A 20533-nucleotide genomic window follows, 5' to 3' on the forward strand; every position below is an offset into this window, starting at 1 on the left:
GGGCAACATAACTCACTCAAGAAACAATTGCAGCCTTGTAAAAGATTTCACAATTCAGTGTTTTGAAAAATCTTTATCTTCTCCGTCTGCGTTATTCTAGTCCAGATTTGACCAATCAGTGGCTTGTTCTGATCAGGACTTGGTCCAACGTGGTCTACTGCAGGTGTAAAAAAAACAGTGAAGTCTTTTTTTTCTTGCGCTTTCACAAATAGAACAAAGGTTTCACAAATTTGGAAGTGGGTTTCAGAAAGCATTAAGGCCTAAATGTTACCCAAAAAAAATGCTTTCACAAAGGTAATAGGTGAGTAAAAAGAAAAGGGATAATCTGTCTATTCAATTTCAGTTTCAATATATTTTGTATATCCCAAAATTGCAAATTTGCCTCAGAGGGCTTTAACATCCTCTGTCCCAGGACCCTTGCATCGGAACAGGAGATCCCCTCAATCCCCCCCAACAAATAAAATCAAAACATAATAAAAAAAACATGAGTAATCATTCGGGAGAGCAACACAGGAGGAATGCCTCTCCCAGGATGGACATAAGTGCAATAGACGTTTATAGAATGAACATACGTAATAGAATTATAACCCAGTCAATGCATGATATAAATGATTCATATAATGAGAGTAGTAAGCAGAACAATGTCAAATTATGATTAGTTTATTTTATTGGTTTATTTGGTAGGGACAGTGCACATTCATCAAACATTCCTCTAAATCAGTGCCGGGCCGTGCATTTTATACCTGGGCCTTCTGTGCTGTCCTACTACACGTGAGCCATCTGCTAATAAGCTCATTATGACGCCACAGCTATGGTTATTTGTTTCTAGGGGTGTAACAATACACGTATTCATATTAAACTGTCCGGTACGAGGCTAACGAACAATACGTGTAATACTAGTGCATTTGGAAAATGCAGAAGCTTAAAATGTGGGAAATATGCTTTTCGGTGGACTGTGCTCATGCAGGAGACAATGGACAATGGACAATGTGACCTCGGACACATTGTCCGGACAATGTGACCTCTGAACCCGGAACAATAACAAAAAACAGCTGAGGCTGCGGCATCGCACGTGTCTTCAGGGAGGCTAAGCTAGTTTAGTTTAGCGGGGAAACAACAGCCCAAACGGATTCCCCGCGCATGACGGGATGCGTCGTAATTAACGGACAATGCATATAGTCCAAATCAATCTAATTAACACAATGACAAGAACAAACTCACAAGAACCACTCGCATACATTTATATGACAACAAAGCAACGAATCAATCCAGCAACACTGCAGCGCTAGAGCCGTTCATATTATTGCTAAAAACGACACGATAGACAAATGAACACGGTAGTAAAGTTACTGCAGATGTAAAAACGCAAAAGCAGTTCACTTACCACAGCTGCCGTTCACTTAAAGACAAAGTCCATCCTCCTTTCTTTGTTAACAAAGAGTTTTGTACAGAACATCGGTGCGGGTCAGTTCCAGCCAGAGTCCTCCTGCGAAGGTGTTCGTTGAGTTGTAAATCCACTCAGGTCTCTCCAAAAGTTTACAAAAGCACGTAGCTTGTGCGTGTCCTGTCGTGTAGCTGCCTTGGTTAGCATAGCGTAGCTCCAAACAGCTCCAAACACCAAGAGCTCAGTTGCAAATGAAACGCATTCTTAGCCATAAAATCCAACGCTGTCAGACAGAAATACCGTTCGTACAAATCCTTTTCCACTCCGGGTTAGGGCTGCTAGCTGTGGGGTTGACCGACCCTTTGATACGATGTCCAGTTTTTCTGGAAATGTCCTTCTCCGTTTCTCCTCCTTCAGCCATTGAGTGTTAAAAAAACAAAGCTAGGTTAAAAAAAAGAAAGAATCTACACCAAGCAAAACGCAAACAATTTCATAACTTCTCTTACATGTGTTTCAACCTGAACTCTTAGTAAATACTAAGATCTGCTAGCTAGCTTTCTGCTTGACAAAAGTCACGCTGGCCCACTGACCAATCACGGCGCACGTTAATGCAGACGTACTTAGCAGGCTACCTCGGTACCACTGGCACGTCAAAGTATACACGAAAAAGTATTAAATTATAAAATAGCTATAACTTTGTGATTCTGTTTCGGCCAGCAGAGAAGGCTTTGCTGGCCCTGACGGCCCACCACACTGCGGTCAAGTGGTCCGTCATCTGCGGAACCTCGGCACGTCAGCCGGCGTTTGAAATGTAATGCTCGTCTATTCGTGGTGTTACGGTACGGGTGCTTGGATAGCCCAAAAAGCCCGGAAATAGATCAATATTTCATCAATAATTTGTCTAATTTGATATAACAAGTCAAAAACAACGTCATATTGTACATTAAGTGAAATACAACGATAAAATGATCTGAAATTACACTGCTGTATAATCTTTAATTGAAAAACGGTTCGCAATTTATAATATTACCTAATAATAATCTTTGATCTGTAAAAAAAAAAAATTCCTTCATTGGATAGCTAAAGTTCTGTTCATGATGACCCCATATATCTCCATGTCAAATGTAATGTAATCTTACTGGATAGTTTTTGAGAGAAGTGCATGTAAAGTTAGCTGAAATGACATTCAGATATTCATAATTTCCCCATATTTGCCATTTTATTAAAACTAATCCTTAAGAGGTTATGTCAATATTTCACTGGATTCTTGTTTATGAAGACTCTCACTATACCCATGTATATTTTCAAGAGATATTACTGTACAGTTTTTGAGAAAAGTGCATGTAAAGTTAGCTCAAATGACAAAGCTAACTTTACATGTACTTTTCTCAAAAACTGTACAGTAATATCTCTTGAAAATATACATGGGCATAGCAAGGGTCGTCATAAACAAGAATCCAGTGAAATATTTACATAACCTCTTAAGGATTAATTTTAATAAAATGTCAAATATAGGGAAATTATGAATATCTGAATGTCATTTCAGCTAACTTTACATGTACTTTTCTCAAAAACTATCCAGTAAGATTACATTACATTTGACATGGAGATATATGGGGTCATCATGAACAGAACTTTAGCTATCCAATGAAGGAATTTTTTTTTTTTACAGATCAAAGATTATTATTAGGTAATATTATAAATTTCGAACCGTTTTTCAATTAAAGATTATACAACAGTGTAATTTCAGATCATTTTATCGTTGTATTTCACTTAATGTACAATATGACGTTGTTTTTGACTTGTTATATCAAATTAGACAAATTATTGATGAAATATTGATCTATTTCCGGGCTTTTTGGGCTATCCAAGCACCCGTACCGTAACACCACGAATAAACGAGCATTACATTTCAAACGCCGGCTGACGTGACCGAGGTTCCGCAGATGACGGACCACTTGACCGTAGTCCCACCACTGCTCTATATGTGCCAGAGTTAGCCAAGAGGTTATTTTTCATTTGTAGTCCCTGGAATATTAATATAAGCAGAAACATCATTCAGGACACCCTTGCACTGCATTGTCAAGAAAAGACGTGCAACACAGAGGCTCGTAAAACAACACATACAGCAAATGAATGAGGGATGATTCTGTCAAATAGAAACGTGGACTAAAGACAAGATTCTGTTGCATTGTTGGACACTTAAAAACACGTCAGAAGCACTAAACATAAAAGAATGCAGAGTATGTAAAATATATGAGTCAGTCTGACACAGCTAAACAACAACAAAAGACATGCATGCAGGTAGAGGAGGGTCGACAGGCAACTTCAAGACAGACGTACAGATTGAGAACAGTAAGGTGCAGTTACGTTCTAGCACTGACAGAGCTGTGTGCTAATGAACCATTTATTTCAATGAGATGTGTGTGTCTAGTTCTCTAATGGTCACTGGATAGGATAGAATAGTAATTAAAGCACTCATGATAGCAGTAAAATAAAAAGTAAATTCCCCTTTAACTTTCTCCTTATCTGCCGAGTCTGGTCGTAGGTATTCCTATTGCATGTTATAGGGTCGGTAAGAGGTGCGCCCAAGTGAAATTAACCGCAGATAAGAGCACTGTGTTTGAACTTTACGCATAGTTGGGAGTTCGCCGTCTTCTGCGTAAAAGGGGGGTTTACAACTTTCCACCCGGCTCTTTGTTTGTTTGTTTAGAAAGTCACTCAGTTTTAAGTGTTTAGTTAGACTCAAGTCCCCGTTTGGAAACTCCGGGGATGATGTAATGCACGAGGGAGAGGGAGGGAGAGAGAGAGAGAGAGAGAGAGAGAGAGAGAGAGTTGTTCTTGAAAAGGTGGAAAGTGAAAGTAAAGTTGTCAGTAGAATGGGAGCGACCCTGGAGCGCAGTAGCAGCAGACGAACGACGCAGTCACCACAGCAAGGTAGGCTCACTGATGCAGTTACTGTTGTGTTTTATGTAGTTTACTGTGCGTCTGGCTGAGGTCCTCTGAGAACACATGGCTGTAACCTGTTGATCCCGTTACTCAAATGCCGGTTGAAATATTAGGATTTTTTTATTTTGTATGTATGCAAATTACGTCGTACTTGTTAAAACAAGCATTACGTGCTCATGGAGGCAACGTTAAGAGTCTCAACATCGGTTGAAACGGTGGGTGTGCGCACGTAGATCCGGAGGAAACGATAGAAACCTTGGAGCGCACTGCGGTGGGCTGCCTCACAAAGAAAATAGTCCGGCCCGTGTAAAGCCTGGGAGGGAGACTGTGTTTGCGTGAAGAGGGGGAGAGAACCCCTCACGTTAAGGTGCGTTCACACCAAACGCGATGAACAGTTGTTTTTTTTTATCGCGAAGTCACCTGCATTTGTGGTGTTTGGAACGGAAATGGATTACATCGTTTATCAATATTTCCCCTTTATTGCCAAGTCATATGTTGAATGATTTACGAAAAAATGCAAATCATTCAACATGCACATTTTAACACTTAAAAGGGCAAAGAGCACTATATTGGACATATATTTATATATATATATAGAAATATTAGGCAGAGTTTTTAAAAAAAAATATATATATATATATATATATACTGTATATGATTCTGATTCTGATACTGTATATATATATACAGTTAGTAAATTAGTAAATCCATGTGGTTTTCATCAGAATTTTAAATACTCTGCCTAATATTTCTATTTGGGGCCACTTAGGATTTCATTCTGCAGTCTTCTTGTTGATGCATGAGCTTTGAGTATTCAGAATTGTATCCATATAGGTTCATTCATTTTTGTGTGTACACCATAGAAATAGAACAGAAGTCGAAAGGACGTCGAAACGTTTTGTTTGCTTGCAATTGAGTTTTGACTCAATTGCATTGAGTGTTAAAAATCAAAGCTAGGTAAAAAAAAAAAAAAATCTAGACCAATCAGAATGCAAAAAATATCATAATTTAATCCATATCTTTCAATTTGAACTCTTACTACTCCGACTAAGCCTCTGATGGCTACTTTAAGTTTCGTTTTCCAATAGTCACGTGCTCACCCACTGACCAATCACAGTGCAGGCTGCATCTCACTGCGTAGTTGTAGGCCTGCAAGCCGCTCTGGCGCGTCAAAGAATGTCAAACTAAAGATCTGATTGGTTGAAGACTATGACAATCAACAATATCGTCCCCATTCACTTAAACTGGACATGGAGGCACTGGTGAGTCTGCAGGCCTGGGACCTCTCTTCTTACCTAGAGACACTGAGGTGAAATCTGATTGGATAAAAGCTCTACTTAAAACAAGCTGCACTGGAAGCTGAGCAACTGAGGAACACAGTAGCTGTGCAATGAGAAAATAAGAAAAATATTTTTATAAATTATGATACATGTAGTATCAAAAATTGTGATTCTGTTTAGGCCAGCAGAGAAGGCTTTGTAGGCCCTGACGGCCCGCCACTGCAGTGTAGCGTTAAAGTGATGTGGAATTAACTAGCTAACTAGCCAATTGTCCGCTAGGTAGCCAGCTAGCTTGCTAATTCCACCATGCTTTAATGCTACACTGGTTACAGAAAATGAGCCGAACTAAGTTGTCACTCGTCTGGCGATGCCAGTGTGCTTTCCTACACTGTGACAAGAGTGTGAGGATGAAGCATTAAGTTATTAAATTGTTCTCATTTAATCTGTCTCTCTACGCTTTGTAATGTTGCTGTAAGTCGGTTTAGCGTAACGGTCTCATACCAACGCTTCCCATGAAAATGGCCGCAGCTCTGGCCATCGCTATGTAGATTTGAATGGGAGTTTCTGTCTTACTGCTCTTTTATTTCTATGGTGTATGCAATGGAGAAAACTGTAATAATCTTTCTGGGAATGTCTCGACACACACACAGTTTGTAATGCTGCAAATATATAAATATTGCAATACTATTGCCAGTCTCAATCACCATTGTGTTACCTCCTTTGGCTTTAACAGACATGTATTTAAAATAAAATCTTCAAGAAGAAAGACCAATGAGTGACAAAAATCCTGATTACACTGGGGGGGGGTACTTTTATTAGAATGCCAGATGGTCAATGGGTCACTGGTTGCGGTACACTACAGTATACAGACCAGTAGATACTCGCTAGCTCAGCCACATTAAAGCTGGCCAGGGGCCATTGTTGCATGTCGTACCCCTTTCTGTCTCTTGTCTCTTTCTCATTTCATGTCATGTCCTGCCTTGAACTCCCACAACACAGATACAGTAGCTTACAAGTCCGAGCAGTGCAACAAATCAGGGAGTTGCGACATGAATGTATGAGGTGACTGAAATGAGTTGACATGGGAGTCCAAGTGATAATGAGCTGGAATGTGACTTTCACTTCCTCTCTGAAAAAACGTGTTTACATTTGGATCTTTTCCTTCATTTGTCCTCAGTGCGTGCTGTTGTTTTTGGCAATGAATATATTTAATCGGAGGTGCAGTTGATTAATAATGAAAAGGAAGGTCTCAGACAACAAGTTTGGACTCGCTCAATCTACGTTATGCCAAACGAGTGGACAAAGACTTTCTGAGCGGCATGTAAGCGATCAAAGGCTTCTGGCTTCTGTTTATCCTCACTGTCTCTTGCTCTCTCTCTCTTAGTTTTATACTGTCTACTGGGGGGGGACTTGTATATTCTCTGAGATTATAAAGTCACAAATTTACGGGGTAAGAAAAATATTTAAAAAAATGTTTAAATTCAATAAACAACATCACTGCAGGTTGGATCAACTTGTTTGACATTACGTTGCAAACAGGCCGAAAATACATGAATTAATTCAAATGAATTAAAACAGAAAGAATATGAAAGACACCGTTGTATGTATTTTTCAGGACCTTCGCCTCGCTTAGGGGCAGGCGGCAACTTCCCGGTCTGAACTTGCATTCTTTCTAGTGGCCAGCAGGGGGCGACTCCTCTGGTTGTAAAAAGAAGTCTATGGGAAAATGGCCAAATCCCAATGTCCCCCCTCACAAACTCACAGACTTTGAGGCGCGCTCCGGCGAAGTCCGTGAGGGTTTAGGGCTGTCCCGCTGTCAAATCGGCAAGTGTTTGAGGGCTCTCTCGCAGACGTTTTGAGCCCATTATGAACCCTTTCCGTAAGTCAGCATGGTATGCTGACTTACGTGATACCTGATACCGTGACATGGTATGCTGACTTAGCCTAAGGGAATTACCCACAAATCATTGCAATGTGACTTTAAACACGGGGTAACCAGTGGACGCATGGAGACGTAAAACAAAAGGTAATCAAAGAGGACGGGTCACGTGTGATCAGCCTGGAGTATTACATTCACACAGAAACATTAAGGGTTAAAGATGGAACAAAAAATAAACATGAAATCAGAGAATATTTATTTATTTATTCATCAAATATTAGATTTTGTCATTGAAGCTGTTTTGACAAAAACGAGTAAATAGATTATATGAAATTACGTCTCATCTTGTGAGGAAAGAGTCTGAACACGTTCAAATCAAGGAGTACAAAGTATAAAATGAATACACACAATTATACATCATATTTGTTGTTTTCATGGTAACGTGATATGTTGCAGCAAAGTGCTGTCCCGTTCATATTTACACCATTTCAAGCCCTCACAGTCTCTCACACTCAACCACTTACCAGGTGACGTCAGTAAGTCCTTGAGGGTTCAGGGTTTGAGGGTTTAGGGGGGACATTGGGATTTGGCCAAAGACTCTACTCCTCAATTGATTTATTACCTCAGTAAACATTGTAAACATGAGTTTATGGTCTCAATGGCTAGTTTAAAGTCTTACAACACAGCATGATGTTCATTTAGTAATTGACGGTGCCTTTTACAGTAAAATAGACCATAAAGCAGGGTATGCTTTAGGGCGTGAATACCTTACAACTTGAACCCTTAAACAGCCTGTTTTTAGTTCCTTAAACCTAATGAAAACATTTTGGAGGCTTAGCTTCACCCTCTCGTATGTGTGGTTGCAAAAATCAAGATGGCGATGGCCAAAATGCCAAAATTGATGCTTCAAAGCGGCATCCCATAAAACAAAGGGTGTGTTCAAAAGGAGTTCAGAGAGGCAAACTTTAGGATTTATCCGAGAACCCATTTGCAAAATAAACAGGTCTAACGTGACGAGGATAGAAGTAGAATGCATAGAGATGTCAGCATTATGTTGATAAAGTAACACAGAGAGAACAGGAAAGACAATGCAGTCATGTATATTCTATGACCCTTGTCTTGCTCAGAGGCTATCCTTACCATGAGAATACTACTTTAGGAGCAAAGAAATTCAGACAGTCCGCTGTTTTTTCTCAAAAATGTATGACTTTATAATCTCAGAGAAGATTTTTTTTTTTCCTTTTCTAGTAAATTTGTGAGTTTTCTCTGCTAAATTTACTTTAATTTTGAGTTTTTCTTGGAATATTCACCCCTCCCCTGGCTGCGTAAAAGATGTCTTTCGAAACAACGGCCCTGATACGCCATTGTAGGCATGCGATAATTTAACGGGAGAAAATCATATGAGTGCTCAAACTAAATGGATTTGTTGGCATGGTTGGGCTTCCACTTCCTTTTAGATCATGAATTAGTGTCCCATTAGTGCCCCAATTAGCTTTTTTTATTTGTTCTGGTGGACTCCAATTCATCCATTAAACAATTAATATTGTTTTTTTCCCCTTTCGTTTGTCACTCACCATCACATAATCTATAAAATGGAGCCATTAGAGAGTGGACTCAGGTGTTATCTAGAGATCAGGTTTTATTTGATGGTAATATTCGTTTGTGTGAGTAATGACGAATCCAACAACAGACTCTCTTCTTCTTCTTCTTCTTCTTCAGCGTGAGTCTGAATGGTCGCAGTGGCAGCATGACATCGTGGACACACATCCACATATTTGCCTTCGTAAGTGTCCCCCACGCTGCGCTCAGCCGCTTGTCGCTCTGACAATATAACTTATTGCTATGTCTGTTGTGTACATGCTTTCTCTCAATCACCCAGACTATTCAAAAACCGACCCTTTTTTAAATTGTTTTTTTTTTTTTTAATTCCCGCTGTTAGGTGTTCCTGAACGCAATTGATCTGTCGGAGGAGGGGTGTCACGACTACCTGGATAATTGGGTATATGGTCATCATTTGCTTTATTCAGTGGTTCTGTTTGAGCAGGACGCCAGCAAAAGGAGAACTATGAGGGCAAACCACAAATGAAATCCACTCGCACGCAAATAACTCTTTCCAGCGCTTTCTCATCACTCCGCACGGAAGACTGCGAGGAGAAAAAACATGCTTTTAGGCTCGAGGAGCGTCCCCTGGTGCACGACTTCCATCACTGCTCTACTGGTGGTAACAATTGTACTTTAACTGCACTACATCTCAGAGGTTAAAAATATACTTTTTACTCCACCACATCTCAGAAAGAAATATTGTAGTTTTGTCTGACAACCTTTGTTAACTGTTCAGACTGCCGAGGTTGATAAAAATTGTAGTTGTATATACTATGAACAAAAATGTGGATCCGGTTAATGATCTGGAGCCACGGTGAGGAACCACTGGTTGTATATTAACTGTTTGCCAAGTGAGTTCCCAAACTTACATCTCTGACAAGTAGTTAGTGGATGAAAAAGTATTCAGATCCTTCACTGCAGTAGAAGTACTAATACCATTGTGATAAAATAATCCACTACAAGTAAAAGTCCTGCATTCAAAATATTAGTCCAGTTTGTTATTATCAGCAAAATGCACTTGAAAGTACCAAAAGTAAAAGTACCCGTACAGTAAAATGTTCCCTGTCAGTGTTTTAGTATTAAATCTGATGTTTTGGGATATATATTGCTGCATTAATGTGTATGTTGCATGTTGGTTAGTTTAATCTACAGCAATGCATCATATTCTATAAGGAATGTTTGTAGTTTTATTACAGTACAGTACAATATTTACCTCTTAGATGTCGTGTTCAGTGGCGGATTGAAAACCACCTCGAGCGTCTGCATCAGGGGTGATATCCGGCCAATCCAAAGACGAGTAACCATTTAAATCCAGTGATACAATGTTGACTGGGTCCGCCCACTAACTGTAAAAAGAAAAGAAAGAAAAACCACTCGCGAGCGAGCAGGTGAAAGCTTTGCGAAGCATGGTTTTTCTCCTCGCAGTCTTCTATATTCTGGCGCGGAGTGATGTAAAAGCGCTCGCAAAAGTAATTTGACGTACCTCTACACGCACGCACGCAAGACAATATCGGATCTCATCTGGGCTCGCTGATATTAACAGTGATTTGCCCTCTTAGAAAGTATGTTCCACTTTATCAGGGTTTCTACTGCAACATTTCTGCTGATGTGTCTGTTTTTGCAGCCCGATTCTCCCTAAAAATGCTATACTGTTAAAGTCTCAATACAATCATTCTAAAAGTCATTCACTAATAATAAACAATTGACGATGTCTTTTGTCCGTCCACTTCTATGTTCCACTGTCAAGGTAAATGCGGAAAATCTGAAGCAGACCTTCTCCCTCGTGACAACTGAAGATCCCAAGGTAACTCGCTGAGAGACAGTGAGCAAAAGTGATCTCTTGAGGTTCTATGTAAATACATAATCGTTCAATAGGGACTGGACTGGAATGGATTGATCAAGCGTACTGTGCTCTTCCCAACACAGGACACAGTGAATTGTACGTTAGAGGCAGCGTGCCAGCAGAAAAGAGGGGGTGTGTGTCACATGATAGAGAGCTGCCTTGAAAAAGTGAGTGAACAGAGGCCAACTTTCATGTTCTTCAAGTTGGTGTCACGTCTGTTGTTGCTTCGATTGTGACTTTTGTGAATGATTGTGACGTTCCATGTCTCACTTGTCTCACTAAACTAATAAATGATTGTATTGCTTCTTTTTTAAAATTTTTGTTTTTACCACAGACAGTCCCAAATACGCCAAGACAAGAGTGCAAAGGGAACAGTTCTCAAGTCAATATCTATCACTTCATGTGCTTGGTGGCGAAAGCTTCCAACCACACTCTTGAAGGTACTTCACATACAGATACTACTCTATCAATCAGAGGTGGCTGGTTTAACACCCCCCCCCTCCCTCAATTGGAAAAATTGGAATTTTCATGTCTTCCAATGCGTCATATGATAAGAGTAACACAAACTGAATATTTCTCAAAACAACTAACAATATTTGGACTATGTGCAAATTTACACAAAATGTATTCTGAAAATGTGTTCGAAGTTGCAGTAGAATATCACCAAAGCATGATGCTGAAGATGTTTGTTTTTTTTATGTTGAAACTCATAATTTTCTTTTCTGTCTTTTCTTGCATCACAGGCTGCGAATACAGTGAGTATTTACATTCCCTTCATTGAGCGTTAGTGTGGGTGGTAGGTGATGAGCGCTAAAACACACTCATTTTATTAAACTATGTGCTTGCGCTCACAATTCGTTCCCTTCGTTGTTGTAACATTGATCTAACCTTTTTGTTTAGAACTCCAGTGCACGGCATATTCAGAAACGCCGTCTACTCGTAAGTGACCCCTTTTATTTAGAAATGATGAATAAGTACATGTTGATGCTGTGCATTGGAAGTGCCAGAAATCATGCTTGCTGTTGCATAACTGCAGGTCTTGGTCTCCCCACACAGTTAAAAGTTCCTAATGTACAGAGAGCCTGTTCACTCAGAGAACCAAGTATACATATGTAACCTTTGGTTATTATAGCTTCTGCAGTTTTGGACCACAATTTCTTCCTGTTCATCGTCATGTTTTTTTCTCCCTCATCATTGTTCCCTGCTTAGTCTCTGCTTTTAACTGCTGACAAAGCATTCTCTAATTTAATCTTGAATTTAATTTGAATTGCACTGTCTGCTAAAATGTGCATGCTGTACATGTGAGTGTGTGTGTATCACTAACAACCGAGTTCCATCAATGGCTGTGATTACAATACCGTTTTCAGTGCAACTTCTTTCATTAAAGGTACGGGAAAGTAAGTTTAGATTTTGCACCTCTTCCATAGCTATATGTAGGTAGCCTATACATGTGAGGTATTGTGCAAAGTATTTGAAGTTACAGAAAGCATAAAGTAATAACTAACTAAGAGTTCCAAGTGAGCTGAGTCAATACTAGAATGGTGAGTTAAAATACTGCACTCCACTGATTGGTCAAGAGAACATCCTGCTACAACTCAACATTTTTAAATAGCAAAACTGCAATCAAACGCGACTGCAGATGTTTTATTCACCCAACCCAGGTTGTAAAGAATCGCAGCTCGCAAATCTACGACGCACACTACGTATACTACGAAGTACGCTACGTACACTACGACGTACGCTACGTACACTATGACGTACGCTACGTACACTACGAAGTACGCTACGTACACTATGACGCACACTACGTACACTACGAAGTACGCTACGTACACTATGACGCAAGCTTCATACAGTATGATGTACGCTACGTACACTCCACCGTACTCTACAGCGTGCCCTGCGTACACTATGCTTTACACTACATACACTACACCGTGCACTACGTATGCTACTATTCGCAGTAGAAAGTGAAAGACACTACAACGTAACGCTTCGTAAACTATGCCCTACACTACGTACACTACTGCGTATACTTTGGACACTTTGGCGTACACTAGACCGTACACTACAATGTACGCTACCATGAACACTTCGATGTACACTAGCCGATGAAAGGATTCAACAAGTGCTGTGCTGAATATGATGCCACTGCAGATTCACATCAGTTGAGAATCCCACCTACACTGAGGGGGTACTGTCCTCAGTGGAAAATGAAAAAGAGAAAAGAACTGGTACCAAAAGTGAGTCGAACCATGCAGTGGAAATGAGGCGTTAGGCTGAGCATTGCTTTGAGCTAATTGCTAACATCAGCACGCTAACATGCTCACAATGACAGGCCAGGTAGATAAAAAAAACTCATCTCCTGCTGAACCTCACAGAATGTCTCCTGCACTAAATTGTTTACCAGTCAAACTTTTTGGGTTATCTAATCACGGCTACCTGTACCTTTTTAAATACTACCTTTAATTTGACCAAGTCTACCACTACTGCTACAGACATTCTTCACATTGATATACTAAAACTTATATTGCATTTATTGCCCACAAACCCCATATTGTAAGATTGTATTACTGAGTGACTACATTTCTGCAGCTTCCGGTCTGACAACGACACCGACAACAACGACACCGACAACAACAACACCGTCAACAACAACGCTGTCAACAACAACGCCGTCAATAACAACACCGGCAACAACAACACTGCCAGAAACAACAACAACAACAGTATTGCCCTCGCCAACAACAGCAGCAATAGCAACATTGAAGCCAACAGCAAAAAAACTGGCACAAGTTGGAAACAATGGTAAGCTATGTAAATGGCACTTCATATGATTAGGTAATAGCTACTTATACCCTGGCCATGGAAAATATTCTTTCACTGGCCACGGATGTTTGCATACATACATTGACCCCTTCAAGAGTCAAGCTTACATTTTAAATTCATTGCTCGTCATCCTTGGTGTCTTTTCTCTCATTCAACAGAAACGTACGGTTAGGAAACACTATCTGCCGCTAGCACTGACAACAAAACAAGTCACATAACCGTTTACCTTTTATTTACACACTACTGTATGTGCACGTCGTGCATCCTAAGCTGTGAGCGTATATGAATCCATGGTTTTCCAGTGGTCGAAACAAGATTCGCCACCAACAATCAATAGGTCCCTTGTAGCTGCAAAGCCCTGCTTTTCATTGTAGGTGCCGCATGCGTCAAACAAGATGGTGCTTTTTGTGAGAATGCCTAACCGTTCACTCAGCGAGATTGCTTTCTTCTTTTTTATAAGATTTATTAAAAGAATAATAATCGTTTTCTTGTTTCAATGCTCTTCTGGAAGAAGTCCCTTGCTTTGATATATCTTATTTTACTCTTGGATTGTCTGCATTTTTACATAATGCTCGTGTTATTCTTGTTTTACACTGCAAGTTTACAATTGTAATAATGCGTATTTTCTTTTTCATCTTTCCATAGAAACTGAAATTCTTCGACTCCGAGAAAGTCTAAAAGAGACACAGAAAGAAACATGTAAGCTTATTCCCTTAAATCAAATGTGTCGTTGTCAGAGAGGTTAGTCTTTAAAATGTCACAAAACATTTTGTCTTCGAACTGCATGATTTGTCTGAGAGTCCGAAGCCCAAATATATTCTCTAGAGAGAAACTGCCCATCCTTGGGATTTTGTTTTAAATAAACAATGAATCGGTTATTAACTGATGGTAATTCATTGTTTTGTTTTTATGTGATTATTTAAAAAAATGTTACAAAGAGTGAAAAATATAGTTTTCTGCTCTACTAGAAGAAAACCCACACACACATATTGAGATATGACTTATTTTTACTGCTTTTGTATTTGATGAAAAGTGTGCAAAAAGCAGACGGCATCATTTGACTGGCGTAGTTCATGTTAGTTAAGATAAAGGCAGTGTCCGTCTGAAAGTTTGCATTGGTACTGCTGTTGATAATACCCACTCAGAAATGTAAAGTTGAAAATAGGTTTAATAGATGTATTTTACATCTCTATTTGTCTGGAGATGTTTAGTTTAAATTAAGGTTATGCGAGGATGTAAAAGTCTTAGCCTACCTTCGCTTGGCTAGCTTTCATATGGAAAAAAACTGAACCAAAAAACACTTCAATAAAAGAAGTAAAACAAAAAATACAACAGACTTTGTGAGCAGAATTGACCTGATAAGTTGAGTTAAATCACAGCAAATGAGCGCTTAGTGAACTTTTTACACCAAGAAATCAAATGTTTCCAGGTTTTTTTATTTTCATTGTCCTGCTATATTCCATGTGTGTAGTCCATAGGCATTTGGTATTTTGTGTCATAAATTAAAAATGAATGGTGACGAATGTGTTGCGTGTTGGACCGCATACCCAGAGTTTTAACTGCGAGTCTAATTTGTAGAATAATTATCTCATTTTTGGTCACTGGCACAGTGTTAGCTCGGCAATGTAAAAACGCCATTATCGTTTACTGAAATCTGCCTAATTGTTTCCTCATAGCACTGTTTGATAAATGTCAAATGTGGAAAGCACACAAAGATAAAAGTTAAATTTTTTCTCCTAATTATTCTCCCTGATCTCTCCTCAACCAGATCAACTGAAGACGTTGTTAGGGCTGTCTCTGGTCTTGCACGTGATCGTGCCACTGGCTGTTTACCTCTACATGCGCCACCGGCGGATACGGGACAGGAAGCGGGACAGGATGCCCTCGGTACTGTCAGCGTAACAGCCGAAGATATTCAAGTGACATTTACTGGGACTCATGGAGTGTGCTCCAGCAGTCTGCATATTACTGCATGAAAGTGATTCAATGTCTCGTTTCTTTTTCAGAATTCAACCCACATGTCCAATGGGAACTTAACGGGCGACCTGACAAAGAAAGAGGTATTGTTGCCCCTATGGATGAAAATATTCTGTATGTGCTCTTTTCCAACCAAACACACTCCTGTTATTAGGAGTCAAGGACTACTTACTAGGCTCCCAGTGGTTGCTATATACTAGACCCACTTTTGCTGTCTCGGCCATGCTGTTCTTACTGACGATTTACAGCTCTGCTCTTCAGTTGATCCCCATTTTTCTTTATATATGTTTGGACATTTGTCTAAATGCGAGGCGTAGAGATGAAACCGCCAGACCAAAAACATAACATATTGAATTTTTCTGCCGCTAAATAATAAATAAACAATAAAAGACGGAGTTAGGTGGCGCCGCTAAAAGTAGCGTGGGATCATGGGAGATGTCGCGGTCACCAACATTGCCGTCATTGCAGTGTTCATCGTTCAGGAGGCTTTTTTTTTCTTTTTTCTCTTCCTCCAAAAACAAATGGACCAGGTGATTAAACCTGGTAGGAACACTGAATAAAGCAGTTTAATGTTTAAAAGAAATCTGTGTTTCTGTGATGCTGTTTGGCGATCAAAGGTCGTCCCCGGAGGGGCAGCGAGGCGAGCTGCCGCTAACGTTTGTTTAGCTTGTTTATCTGATAACTTACGATACAGACGTCCGATGACTAAAATCCTCTATGCGGTTAAGATATCTAGTCAGAAATGACCAAGACAGTGTAGCTTAAAAATGTGGCTTAAAACTGGATAAAATGTCTTTATTGAATAAAAAAAACACAACGTTGAAGCGTCGCATATATGATTCCATTTACCAAATGAAACGGACCGCTAGCTTGATTAAAGTTACGCATTCCTCTGGGTTTTAACGTCGTTGATAACCTTTGGGATAATGCAAGCACACAACTTAACCAAAGCATACAACATCGGTCAAGTCGTATTCAGTTACACATTATACCTTTAATTATTAACAGATGATGGAACACTTGTCAAAATGTAATCCCCTTAATCTCCTTTTCTCTGCGTTTCATTTTGTATCTGTGTTTAATGTTTTTAACTTGTGTCGTAGCCTTTTTGTGAGTAATGACCAGTAATGTGCGGCGGGTTCGGTTGTGTGATCCAAACCTGGTTTTCCATCAGGGATCATTGTGCCATCGGACTAGAATTGATGGGTGTGTTCTCCACTTAACCTCTCTTTCAGTCAGACGCACCGCCGGTGACTCTAGACAGGGATGCGGAGAACACATGTTTAATAAAGGTGATTATGAGTATGAATGCATGATATCTCAACTCTTGACACATTGAGCAGACAGCAACATTTTATTTGAATTGTTATAATTTTTTAGCCAGTCAGTCTTTGACAACTGAATCTTTGCCTTCTCTTGAGTTTGTTTCTGCATGCAGTGGTCATTATTGTTTGTTATTAAGTCATTCATTGTGTCTCATTGACTCTATATAGCCTGTGAATATGCAGAAAGATTACTTGCCAACTCATCAGCATGCTGTTAGCGTCGCTGTAGACGTCGATAAACCGACTGACACTCGTTTCTCTCTACCTGTGCCATGCAGAGGGACAAACATTCGGACGATGTAATTCTGAATTGCGTCAACGGTGAAGACCAAACGCAGCTTTAAGGGCCCCGCTCACCACGTGGCCTCTGCTTGCCCTTGAACGCAACATGTCTGTGTGCATGTAACAAAGGATGGATCCCAGGTGGATCAGATCAATGCTATATTGGGACCGTTGTAATGGGACAGTATAGAGACAAGTTGACTGAGCTACTCTTCTGGACCAACTTCTACAGGATTTGATTGAACCGCAGCAAAGTTGCCAGAGCTGTTGGCTCGCAGCGACACTTGTAAAGTATGCCGGCTGTTAAGCCTAACACTGATGTTGTTGTGTTTTTTTTTTCTTCCAATGCATGGAAATAAATGATGATGTGATACACACACAGCCAGGACATGTAAGACCTGACTGACTGGCCCTTCTGGGAGTCTTTAAATGTGCGTGCAGCTTCTGTGTTACATTAGTTCACTATACAGTATGAGTCTGAGTATGAATCCATAAAAATCCAAACCAAAAAAACAGTACAGCCCCGAAGTCTCTGTTGATAATGTCTGTATAACTTCAATCCAGTCCAACTGTCCAAAGTGCTCAAGGCTTTTTTTGTTTTGTTTTTTCTACTCAGTGAGACATTTGCAGCTTTTTGGCAGCACGTTTTTAAACGCGGGTTAGAAAAATGTTTCCAGTTTTCCTCTCCGACAGTCAGACAGAGCCGCAGAGGAAGTTCTCTGGGCAGTGGACCGAAAAAAAAAAAGCACTGCTGTTTTTTTGGTAGCTTAGTTATTTATTTTTTTATGTTGCGTGCACAAATTGTGATGACGATACATTCGTTAGAAGTCCTACACTCTTTGTGTTTAATATTTGTATGTATAAATATATATATAAAAACACACACATACATATACCGTATACACATGTATATGTATATATATTAAAACATACATCAGCCTAACAACATGAAATAGGATTTCATAATCTCAGCAGCATTTTATTCTAACACCCTATCTCATCACATTTGAAATAATGTTGGAGATACAGTCCTGCCCTGCTTGTATGGTGCATTTTCGTCTTTTTTTTTACTATAGTGTTTGCACTTTATGTTCCACCATTTAGCAACTGGGGTGCTTTTTTTCACAAGAATATTATATTTATGTTTGTTTTTTAACAGCCAGAAGAGGATTGTGTGTGTGTGTGTGTAGAGGTTAGGATTAATGAATGGATTGAAAGCTGAGGAGACGGCGCTGATAGCAATAATCTCATTGATTGAGATAAATCAGTTTTCACAAATTACAATTACTAAATTCAAACAACCAAAGAGTCACTTCGGTGAAAATTGGCCAGTACGCTAGCTTCCAATCTGAGCCTCCATCCTTGTAATTGTTCCATGAAACCAATCCTGTGAGTGCGTAGGCCCGCGTAGAAGTCAATATGTTTGTCTTCTGATTCATGGTTAACTTTGAGAAAGGAAGAATTTTGAGTATTTATCATTTTGGCAGCATATTTTGTGAAACATAATGTGAATATTAAACAGAACATTAAGCTATGTCTGATCTATGTATTATTTAACTCCTGTTGTCACGGTTTTGGGTTTTCTTTAGTTGTTTCTAATGTTATATTTTGACTTTCTCTGCCTCTTGTGTCCTGTGTTCATTTCACTTCCTGTCCTTGTCTACCCCGCCCTTAATATAACCCTGCTGTGTCTCATCACCTGCACCTTCCCAGTGTATTTGAACCCTCTGTGTCCCCTGTCTCACTGTCGGTTCGTCTGTGGTGTGTCCTGGTCCGTGTTGTTACTTGTACCTGTGTCCCCATGTCTCCCTGCATTTGGGTCCGTCCTTTATTACGCCATTAATAAACGTGTCACCTGTGGTATTTTTGCAATGTATGCGTTTTGTCAAAATGTGAAGAAATGTAACCTTACTAACAGTTATTTGATTTTAAAATTGTTAAGTGATTAAAGCTTCTTTCAGACTGTTCCAATAGCATTCACTTTGGTTTGTAGAAAAATGAGACACTCCAGATAAACGCCTGAGTAGCTTCCAGTGATTCGGGCCCATTCAGTGAACCAGGGTCACTGCCATTGTTCTCTGATGGAGTGTCTTGTGTGATGCTACCACTGTGGAGCACCAAAGTCAGAAATGTTGAAATTATACACAGAGCAGCTTTAAAATATGCATAAAGCATGACATTGCTTAAATAAAGTCATTCCAAATTGACATTGCTTGTTTGGTGGTCATGCATTTTGCCCAAAATAAAAAAGTGTACTTCATAACTTTTTATATTTTTATAAAAATGTTTTAAGCTCAGGCATTGCAGATCCAACAGATACCTATATTGGATAGATTGTGACAATATAGTGTGCTGATTACGTACATCTATATTTCACGAACTGTTTGTCCAGTCAAATATTACAAAACATTACGAAACTCATGTTGGATTTTCCAGCGGTGAAAACCTGGCATACCCGCAAAGTCCTTAAAAACCAAACAATAAAAAAAAGATCAGACGCATATCCGATATAAAGAGCTTACAACAGAGCTTCAACAAACGAGAAAAGAAGGCCCAATAGTCCCCAAACAAGTCTCACTGATGAATTAAATATCATCACAGTGACACTGTCCGTTTAAAGAACACTACTTTGACATTAAGGTGTACTTATATTTAAATTACACAGATGCAGTTTGATATAAGTCTCATTTGTTTGAGAATGCTTGCTAAGAGACTTTTAATACATAATGAATATCTAATTGGAAAAAAAACAAATCAATAATAGCACATTCTCCTTCCTCGGTTCATAACCTCGACATGAATGCACATCAATAAATGAGCGGCTCATGGCCTTTTTCCAAGTGAACGGGTGAGTGTCTGCAGGTACTTGCTTGAAAGATAACTGTGTTTTTGCGAATTGTCATCTTATTTTTGTAGCTTGGGCCATAATTTGAAGTTACGATAACATTGAACTCCCCAAAGCAAATGCTGCAAAGTAGAAACAGTGCAACATGCTAGCAAAAATAAGGATGGGGCCCGAAACACGAGAGGTCAGACAGCTTGTCGTAAACATGCTAACAGTTGTAAACATGCTAACAGTTGTAAACATGCTAGCATTGTTTGGAATTACTGTAGCTAAATCAATTTAAATGTGCTATCTGCGCAGCTAAACAGTGTATACTCAACTCTGTTTACGTTTGGTCG

The 20533-nt window shown here is 39.6% G+C and overlaps 1 protein-coding gene across 2 annotated transcripts; it reads left to right on the plus strand.

Moving 5' to 3' along the window:
• Positions 1-4222: 4222 nt before the first annotated feature.
• Positions 4223-18229, plus strand: LOC306709064 (uncharacterized protein). 2 transcript variants are annotated; one of them, XM_079177089.1, is made up of 14 exons: positions 4223-4321; positions 9212-9275; positions 9432-9491; positions 10842-10898; positions 11021-11104; positions 11272-11377; positions 11681-11692; positions 11838-11876; positions 13533-13745; positions 14412-14465; positions 15535-15653; positions 15773-15826; positions 16979-17035; positions 17347-18229. In XM_079177089.1, the coding sequence occupies exons 2-14, from the start codon at positions 9240-9242 to the stop codon at positions 17410-17412; spliced, it is 957 nt and encodes a 318-aa protein (XP_079033215.1). In that variant the 5' UTR covers positions 4223-4321; positions 9212-9239; the 3' UTR covers positions 17413-18229. The 2 variants fall into 2 exon arrangements, with proteins under 2 accessions (XP_079033215.1, XP_079033216.1); XM_079177090.1 differs by lacking the exon at positions 13533-13745.
• Positions 18230-20533: the final 2304 nt, after the last annotated feature.

Source organism: Pholis gunnellus, assembly GCF_910591455.1.
Source record: "Pholis gunnellus genome assembly, chromosome: 17".
Classification (NCBI taxonomy): Eukaryota; Metazoa; Chordata; class Actinopteri; order Perciformes; family Pholidae; genus Pholis; species Pholis gunnellus.

Excerpts from the sequence above, each read along its gene's own strand:
- LOC306709064 (XM_079177089.1), top strand. The coding sequence starts at position 9,240 with ATGACATCGTGGACACACATCCACATATTTGCCTTC. Across the intron at positions 9,276-9,431 it reads ACATCCACATATTTGCCTTC|GTGTTCCTGAACGCAATTGA; the intron begins GTAAGTGTCCCC and ends TCCCGCTGTTAG. Across the intron at positions 15,827-16,978 it reads GCGACCTGACAAAGAAAGAG|TCAGACGCACCGCCGGTGAC; the intron begins GTATTGTTGCCC and ends CCTCTCTTTCAG.